Source organism: Mugil cephalus, chromosome 2 (assembly GCF_022458985.1).
Source record: "Mugil cephalus isolate CIBA_MC_2020 chromosome 2, CIBA_Mcephalus_1.1, whole genome shotgun sequence".
Taxonomy (NCBI): Eukaryota; Metazoa; Chordata; class Actinopteri; order Mugiliformes; family Mugilidae; genus Mugil; species Mugil cephalus.
The window spans coordinates 5840825-5849659 of record NC_061771.1 but is presented as its reverse complement, the minus strand read 5'-3'; the positions used below and the strand labels follow the sequence as shown (position 1 = coordinate 5849659).

Sequence of the window (8835 nt, the reverse complement as noted above, 5' to 3'; positions counted from 1 at the left end):
CCTTAAAAACGGGGAACAGATTTGTTTCTTGCTGCCCTAACAGAATATGTGAACCATTTGTCAGTGTGTCTATAACATCTGAAGCTTAGAAATAAATCATTGTGTCCCTGCCCTCTCTAAAGCACATCAATCCATATCCATCATCAAACACCTTGATGACACCTGATGATACTTGGGTAGCATCATCTGTCTTTCAGACGCGTTTTAACGTCAGTCCTGTTGCTGTCATTACTGCCACACTTCCACACCGTTTTGTCTTTTCATCTCAAAAGCACTGGCAGCATGTGGTTAATGCACAGGTCACCCAGAGGATAGAAATAAAGAGGAAGAAAACTGCTCATATTCCTTCCTCCTGCAATATGCGAAACTGTTACAAATGGAAATGACTGCCTGCTCACATAAAAGCACCATCAGTGCTGCATACATGTGCGAGGAAGTGTGCAAAGGCTAAACACGGCCCTCAGTCTGAAACAGGATGACTTGCAGTCAAAGGAAATCACTGATTATGTGGTGGAGGCAGTTTCTCCATCATTTCACTTGACTCCCTTTGAATAGCCCTGATTGCTGCTTGTGTAGTCTAAAGTGCAGCTAGACTTCACAAACACTCAAAGCAAAACAGTCACTAACAAAATTATTTTAATGGGGTTGAATAATTCATTGATTTCAGATTATGCATGTTGTGTTTTGATTGGACCGTACAAATTAACATGTAAAAAAAAAGGGGGGGGGGGTTATACAGAGCTGTGTTGTTGGAAATGGAGAAACGGTTCGACTAATCTCCCAGGTGTATTAAAACAACCCCGAATGGAAATACTTGGCTCAGACAGAATCTTCTCTTGCTTGTAGGCTTGGCAGCATATGAAGATGGTGAATTCAGTTAATTCTAAGCTGATGTCAGCACTGGTTAGCAGTGTTTCTTTACTTGGTGTTTTACATTACCGTGTATTGTTTGTTGGTATATCCCATATAATGAGCGTTTTTGCCTGGCTAGACCACAGTTGCTGCTTACCATTTTGAACAGCGAAGCTTGTCTCAATTCCGCCAGCGTGATATTTTGACTTCATAGGCTGAGATATATCTGTATTCTGTTAGGCTAAACATATCTGTGCACCAGAAGAAATGCTGTGACAAAGCTTTTAATTACTGTCAACATGTCAACTTTCGTGGGAATCCACAGTCTTGCTCTCTTGTTTTTGGTCTGTATCACCATGGTGACCCTCCTCCTTCCTTGTCATCAGCCCCACCATCCGCCTCGCCTCCTTCCTCCCCACCTCCACCTCCACCCCACCGTCTGCCTTTTTTCTTCTTCTTTTTCTTCTTCTCGTCTTCCACCTTGTACTTAAGCCGTCTCACAGGGTCGCTGAAGCTGCGCATGGACTTCTCCTGAAAATCATCATTGATCATGAAGTTTCTGTCGATGAGCTCCGCTGCTTCCTGCCAATTGCGGTAGCAGTCAGGGCCGAGGCGGAGTATCTCCTCCACCGCATTAGGGATGAGGATGGAGCAGTCGGGACGCAGCACCACCACTGTGGGCAGTTCCTCCACATTAAACATGGCCTCCAGCTCCCTGTGGACACACGCATACATACACGCACGCTGGCACACACTGTGGTACAGAGCTAATGGATTTATACAGCTAGGCATATTTGCATGACCATCATTCACCAGCAGGTTGCACACATAATTAACTGACAGGTCTCACTCACCTCCTGTAGGGGTCCTCGTAGGCCAGGAACAGGCTTTTCTTGGGGAGCTCTTTGAGGAAGCTTTCTTGCTGTTCCTCTGACTCATCCAAACTAAACAATGGAAGGAAAAAGAACATCGTCGGGATACTGACAACGTGTCAACGCTTGTTTTTGATCCATGTCATTTCCAACAGACCCGATACATGCGCAAGGTTACACATACAGATGCTGTATACCTCGTGTTACTACACACATACACACTATCCACAAATAAAACCTTTATTTTTGATGGGGGTTAAGGTTATGGTTAAGTTAAGATGATTCTCAGGGTTTGTGAGTATATCTAGTCTAGTAATCTATCTGGTAAACACCTGACAAATGACTAATTGTGTCACTCTGTGTGCGATACCTAATGTACAGGAGAACCAGCTGAGCAGAGCGATCCACATAGAATTCATCTGTCAGCCGTTTGAAAAAGTCAGAGACGGTGGGGGCAAACTCCTGGCATGTCTCACTTGCAGCAGATGCAAAGAAGAGCATCAGGATTCGGTTCTGCAGCCGCAAGACGATCTCATGTTCTGTGTCCAACTCGTCCTGGTCCTTGTTGTTCTTCACCAGAACCCGATCCATGAATAACTCCACCATGATGAAGTGATCAGTACTGGAGATTAGGAAGCTACAGGGAGGGAAGAACTCACTGGTAATATGCTTTGGATAAATAAGAAAATCTTCATTGTAAATAGCAAAGAGAAATACACTTGCAAAAGTGTTGACATTTGCAAAGATTTATGTGTGTGATGTGGTGCCTTTGCCTTTTATGTAACTGTACTAACGCACATCCATTGCTGTAATCATATATAATCTTGCTTGCTGTTAAATCGGATAATCCTCACAGTTGCTTACCTCTAACAAATATTATCTTCCCTTCAGGCAGCAGATCCAAAATGGCCTTCAGAATCAGTTTTTTTTTTTCCAGCTCTTACTTGATCACACTTGAATCACTCCCCAGTCTGTCAGTTTGTATCACATTCATTCACTCTCTCCTTCACCTTATTGGCAGTAGCTGCTCACTCCCTCGTCTTTTGTGTGTCTGCACTCCACCTCCCTTCCACTGTCTGGGAGGGAGGGACTGAAAGACAAGGTGACAGAGGGACAAGGAAAATAAAGTGCTCACATTGACTGCGTGCGTACATGAAAGCAGCCAGCAATCAAGTCTGTCAGAATAAAGAGCAGAAATTACAGAATGAGAGACGTATTTAAAAGAACTTAAAAAAAGACCTCTAATGAAGTGAGCCCCAGTCAGACCTTGATTATTCACTAACTAATAGAAGAGTTCGTCCACAGGGGGCATCTACTCTACTGGAACCCGCACAATATAGTTGAAGAACTGCAGGAGTGACATAAAGACAGAGTTTAATTTATAAGAATATAGACTTTATTGTTTTTGATGGGCAGTACAATGTATGTTTAACTATTTAGTAACAAACAAATATGAGGCAACACATAGTACTTAAGTTAACAAAGCATAATAAAATGACAAAATATGTGATTTTCGTAAATCAAACACACAGTGACTAAAAAGATATTTATTTCACTTACAAAACCACTGTGGGATTAATTAAAAAAATATCTTTTACCCCTTTTACATTGAAAATCCTGGGTCGACGGCATTTTCAGACCTGGGTCAACTCGCCTTTCGTGGCTTTCACATCACCAGAAATCCCAGTTCAGACCTCCCACTGTGAGAGCTGCGTGTTTTTTCTGTTTTTTCCTCCCTCATACGTCATCCTGTACATTGCAGGTAAACAATGGGCAGCATGGTGTATTTTTTTTATGCTTTCAGTTGGATGATGACCTGAAGAATGGACCGGTCAAACCCCCGTCTTTCACGGAGCCCGATATCTGCAGCCGTTTTCCTCAGATTCAGAGTGCTGCCATGATCATTAAAAAAGTGTGGGAGATCGTTATACAAGCTGTATATAAACGCAGTCGCACATGCATTCCCCGATTGGTGTTATTTCCAAAACATGACGTAGCACTAATTCACTAATGCACTTCCATTAATGACTGTGTAACAACACATTTGATTTGTTTGATTGAAAATAAAATTAGACCAAAAGTTTGTTCTGCTTTTTAGCTGGAGCTTCTACAGTGATACCGTCTGACAGGCCATACAGTGCCAAAATCAGAATGTAACAGGGAGATACATCAACGTCAAACCGAATAACCGGAGTTGACCCAGGTTTTTGAAAGGGGCTTTATTTACAACTGAACACCACATAAGAGAAAGTAAAAGCAAAAAAAATAAAGTCTGGTTGGCTACTGTGGAAATATGGTGGCACATCTTGACAGACTCCATGATTATACCTTAATGAAAACACAATTATTTATTTATGCTATATTCCATATGACAGCTGGGATAGACTCCAGCAACCCCCATGACTTTACTGAGGATAAGCAGTACTAGAAGATGAGATGAGATGAGATGAGATGAGATGAGATGAGATGAGATGAGATGAGATGAGATGAGATGAGATGAGATGAGATATATTCCATATTAGACTTCACTAAATCCTACTCATCTGTTCTTCTGCAGTCAGTAGTCTGCCTGTTGTTGGGTTTTAAAAATCCACAAAAAGGTATAAACACACACATACACACACACAGCAGCAGCAGCTGTAAAAACTTGCTTGTTAACACATTCAGAAGATGCTGGCCACCGTTTGGAACTGGGTTTCCACAGACTAATTTAAGTCCATTTGCTTCCTTGTTAGAACACTTCTCTGTCAAATCCTTTGATTAATAACATCTGAACCATTAGTCTCAGAAAGCTGGATTTTCACCTCTTGGTAAGTAGCTAGCCTTGTTTGTTTACCGTACTGGGCAGTAAAGCACAGTGTGTTCATTACTGGTTTCACTTCTGATATTACAGTAGTTTTCTTAGAACAGCTGCCTGGTGCTGCCGGAAATTGAATTGTCAGGGCTTGAAGTGAAATGCCAGCAACACAAAAGAATGACGTAAAAAAAGAAAAAAGAAAAAAAGGCTAAAATACATGCGCAGTTGAGATTGTATGTAACGACTAATTCCTCATTATACACGGTCATTTGATCCACACAAATATTGATTTGTGAAGCTGAATTTGTTTCTCGTTTAGGCAGAAATGGTTTGAGAGTCTGTACGTGTGCACATTTGTTTCTGTATGTGACAACAGTGACAGTCGTTCTTATGACAGTAACAACAATTATAGATTATATTACAACTGTAGATTATATACAGTATATAAAAAACAGTCTTGATTAAGATACAGAACAAACAGCTGTTATTGAGTTAACTATATAACTATTACTATTAACTGTATACATCGATCAAACATAACATTATGACCACCTTCCTAATACTGTGTAGGTCTCCCTTGTGCCTGTGTCCTGTGGTGTGTCTGACCCCCACTAACAACAGGATGCCGTTCCCTTGGGTCCCTTTGGCCTGGGCCTACCTCTTTACCCAGGTTGGAGTGATCTTTGCGGTGGCGCCCCTATGGTTAAGGGCCTTGGACCCCCCTTGGCATGAACAGTGTTGAGCGTCTTTATATGTGTCTGTATGAGTTAATGGGGGGAATTAGTTATTCCTAAAGCATGTTTGTGTGTGTCTGTGTCAGGCTGCATCCTGCTGGGGATGACTGCTGCCAACAAGGAGTGTCATTGCTATGGGGTGGGGGTGTCTGGTCTGGTCTAGGTGGGTGCTACATGTCTAAGTAACATCCACATGAATGTCAGGTCCAAACGTTTCTCAGCAGAACACTGAATTGTCACAGGAGGGTCAAAGTTATTTACTTCTCCTGTCAGTGGTCATAATGCTATACTTGAAAGGAGTAGTTAGGCCTTTTCTTCTTTTTGTCTTTTTCCTTAACTTTTCCACCATGTGCCTTTATCTCCCTCATTTTTCTTCATATCCCATGTTCCATTTGTCTCCCTGTCCTCCACAGTTCCCTCCGTTCCCTTGCCCCAAAAGTTCCACCATCTCTTTTTCCTCTTGTCGTCCTCTGTCTTGTACTTGAGCCTCCTCACGGGGTCAGTGGCACTGCGCAGATTAAGGTTGTCAAACTCCTCGTTGAGCATGAAGCTCCTCTCGACAAGCTCGGTTGACTCTTGCCAGTCACGGAAACAATCAGAACCCAAACGACAGATGTCCTGCACAGCGTTTGGAGAGAGGATAGAGCCGTCAGGACGCAGCACCACTACGGTTGGTACGTCCTTCACCTTAAACATGGTCTGCAGTTCCCTAAAAAAAGAAAAACACGCACATGAAGACAGTTTCAAACAAATTTAGCTGCAGGAGTGAGAAATGCACAGTCTCAAAGGTTAAAAATACACATATAACATTTTTCTTCTCCATTCAACACATACTTCCTATACGGATCCTCAAAGGCCAGAAAAAGAACCTTTTTGTGCAGATCTCTGAGAAATCTCTCCTGCTGCTCCTCTGATTGGTCCAGGCTGGAGAGGGAAAATGGAAATATTGTAAGCGATAAAACAGCATGGATGTGATGCAATCGCGTATGTGCATGAAAGATACGAATAAAAGAAAAAACAGGGACCTGACGTAGATGAGTGCGAGCAGTTTTGGGTATTCGATATACGCTGGATCTTTCAGTCTTTTAAAGAAATCATTCAGGACATGCACAAACCGCTGGCACTTGTCACAGTCTGCTGATGCGAAGAACAGCATCAGGATGCGGTTTTCAAGGATCCCGGTGATCTCACGCTCTGTGTTGAGTTCGTCCTGGTCCCAGTTGTTCTCGACCAGAACTCGGTTGAGGAACAGGTCCACCATGGTGAGAGACTGGGAAATGATCCAAGCCCTATGATGAAAAAGAGTGGCCATACATTGTGCTACAATATGCTGAATATCCTGCAGGTCATTGCTGGGATAGAGTGTAACACTCAGGTCCTCACGTGCTCTTGTATGGAGTTGGATTTCACAGTAATTTTCGATGTTTCCCAGAATGAACGTGGTATCCATATTTAGAGAACAAAACTAGCATCAAACCATAGAGTCAGAAGATACAGACCCCAAACAAATGATATAAGAACTGAAATACCTTTATTTTTTATTCAGAATTACATATTTGTATTTTAATAACCAACAATCAAAGCGGTTCCCAAAAGCTTTCTGTGAAAACACCAGAATCATGAGGCTAATGTACTTTTACAAGTAAGGTCAGGCATAAAATACGAGCACATCAAAGCACATAAAATACACAATATGTAAGAGACAAAGCTGTCCAGATGTATTCAGAACAAACTGTGCTTACATAAACTAGCGGGAATCATCAAGCATGGATTCAGAAGAGTAAGTCCAGAAATTGATTCAGACTAACTGATTGTAATCAGTTTTTCAACAAATAAAGGGAAAGCAGCAATTTGATTGTACTGCAAATTCAGGTCTGCACATTGTCTAATGTTTAGATGTGGCCAGTTATTAAGATGCCAACGCCTGGAGTCAGCAGAACAACTCTACAATGGAACAGACTGGTCTATAGGCTTTATGTCTTTATCTTTGGAGCTTTGAATGTACGTACTCACTGTTATCCAGTGGAAATGCAGTAATTTGACTAACTGAGTTATGCACAAATTAGAAATAACACTAAAAAAAAAAAAAAAAATAGGTCCAGACCCTAAACATACATTTAATGTTCTCATTAAGTGATAGTGCTCATTGAATGATTATTCATTTAGCCATCATGACTATAAAAGGACATCCAGTCTGAAGGCAACAACAGGTTTTGGAATCTTTATTTAAATAGGAGACAACAGCCCAGATACGGCCGGCCAGCCAGGATGAATGGGGCTTTTACGAGACGCTGTTTTTCAAGAGCAGACTTATAGTTCAGAACAAAACGGCCACATAAGAAATAAATTACAGATATAGAAATAAAGTTCAGGCCTAAAAGCTGAGAAATGTGCTTTATCTATCCCGGCCAGCCTGTATTTCTGCCGCGGCAGTCACTGGAGGCTGTGAATTGACAGCGATAACCTCACAAATTAGATTTGGCTCTCTGCCTCTGCAATGTGCCAGTTCTATTTGAGACTACAATTCTGGACTGAAACTTCCCGGGCTGATGTCGGAGAAATACATCTGAAATTGAGCGGCATTGAACCGCACCTGGAAAAAGAGGATTTACCGTAAGACTTGGAAAGGTCAGAGCTTAAATCCTGCAGTGGGAAGAGTTATTTCGCAATCATCTGATTCACTTTTTGAAGCTGATCGATCGCCACTGATATACACTAGCAACACAGCCGGTTGTGTTAGTAGCTATTTTAATACGGCATCAATCCTTGTACATGAAGTGGCAGCTGAATATACACAATTAGTTTACCTTACCTTGAAACTCCTCGACTCCCACAAGAAGAGAAATATATCCAGAGATTCTTCTTGCTGTCAAGGCATCGTATTTTTTATTTGATTTGTTTTCTTTGCTCCTTTAAATCCTGCAAAGTTTGTTATTTTAGAGACACCCTTCACTGCCTCTCCACTCCTCTCCCCGTGATTTGTTTTCCCTGCACTCTGTGGAGGAAGATCACAGAGAGTTGGAGGTGTGGCAGTGCTGCAATCGAGGGACAGTGATGGCGCCGGTCTATGCGAGTGAGTGCTTTAGGCCTTTAAAACTCCAGCTCAACAGTCGAAATCTTATTACTTAAAGAGATAGAGATGGAGAAAGAGGGAAGGGCGGGTAGAGAAAGGTGGACAAATTGGATTGCAAAGGAAGGGCAGACATGGACTGCGGGTCAAGTGGTGAAAAGAAAGACAGAAAAACTACAAAGGAGATGGAGATTTTATGCAAGCATCAAGTAAATCCACTTAACCTGATCTGACCCTCCCTGCACAGCGTAAGAGTGCTAGTCGAAGTCTGATATCACTCATTTAGGCCTCAAAGCATAATACTGATTGTTCTGGATCTTATTATCAAGGTGATCTGACAGCCAGGGTGTGTCAATGAGCCCGGTTCCACTGAATTCCAGTAGATTGTACTGTCAAAGAGGCACTGATCTGCGCAGGCTCATGCAGAAAATATATCCAGGATAATCTCAGAGAGAGGGGTGAGGTAAATATAGAGGTGGGAGCGAGAGAGGGATCTAATAGGATTAGTCT

At 42.1% G+C, this 8835-nt stretch overlaps 2 protein-coding genes across 2 annotated transcripts; both read right to left on the bottom strand.

The window, feature by feature from the left end:
- Positions 1 to 734: 734 nt before the first annotated feature.
- LOC125004430 (nucleoredoxin-like protein 1) lies at positions 735 to 2745 on the bottom strand. Its single transcript, XM_047579018.1, has 4 exons — positions 2589 to 2745; positions 2095 to 2361; positions 1707 to 1796; positions 735 to 1567 (listed from the first exon to the last, which is right to left on the bottom strand). The coding sequence occupies exons 2-4, from the start codon at positions 2328 to 2330 to the stop codon at positions 1204 to 1206; spliced, it is 690 nt and encodes a 229-aa protein (XP_047434974.1). The 5' UTR covers positions 2331 to 2361; positions 2589 to 2745; the 3' UTR covers positions 735 to 1203.
- A 352-nt stretch (positions 2746 to 3097) lies between these two features.
- On the bottom strand, positions 3098 to 8665 carry LOC125004316 (nucleoredoxin-like protein 1). The gene is made up of 4 exons (XM_047578833.1): positions 8068 to 8665; positions 6281 to 6544; positions 6090 to 6179; positions 3098 to 5964 (listed from the first exon to the last, which is right to left on the bottom strand). Exons 2-4 carry the CDS (start codon positions 6514 to 6516, stop codon positions 5589 to 5591), a joined length of 702 nt encoding a protein of 233 aa, XP_047434789.1. The 5' UTR covers positions 6517 to 6544; positions 8068 to 8665; the 3' UTR covers positions 3098 to 5588.
- Positions 8666 to 8835: the final 170 nt, after the last annotated feature.

Excerpts from the sequence above, each read along its gene's own strand:
- LOC125004316 (XM_047578833.1), bottom strand. The coding sequence starts at position 6,516 with ATGGTGGACCTGTTCCTCAACCGAGTTCTGGTCGAGAACAACTGGGAC. Across the intron at positions 6,180-6,280 it reads CTCGCACTCATCTACGTCAG|CCTGGACCAATCAGAGGAGC; the intron begins GTCCCTGTTTTT and ends TTCCCTCTCCAG. Across the intron at positions 5,965-6,089 it reads TTTGAGGATCCGTATAGGAA|GGAACTGCAGACCATGTTTA; the intron begins GTATGTGTTGAA and ends TTCTTTTTTTAG.
- LOC125004430 (XM_047579018.1), bottom strand. The coding sequence starts at position 2,330 with ATGGTGGAGTTATTCATGGATCGGGTTCTGGTGAAGAACAACAAGGAC. Across the intron at positions 1,797-2,094 it reads CTGGTTCTCCTGTACATTAG|TTTGGATGAGTCAGAGGAAC; the intron begins GTATCGCACACA and ends TCCATTGTTTAG. Across the intron at positions 1,568-1,706 it reads TACGAGGACCCCTACAGGAG|GGAGCTGGAGGCCATGTTTA; the intron begins GTGAGTGAGACC and ends GTGTGTCCACAG.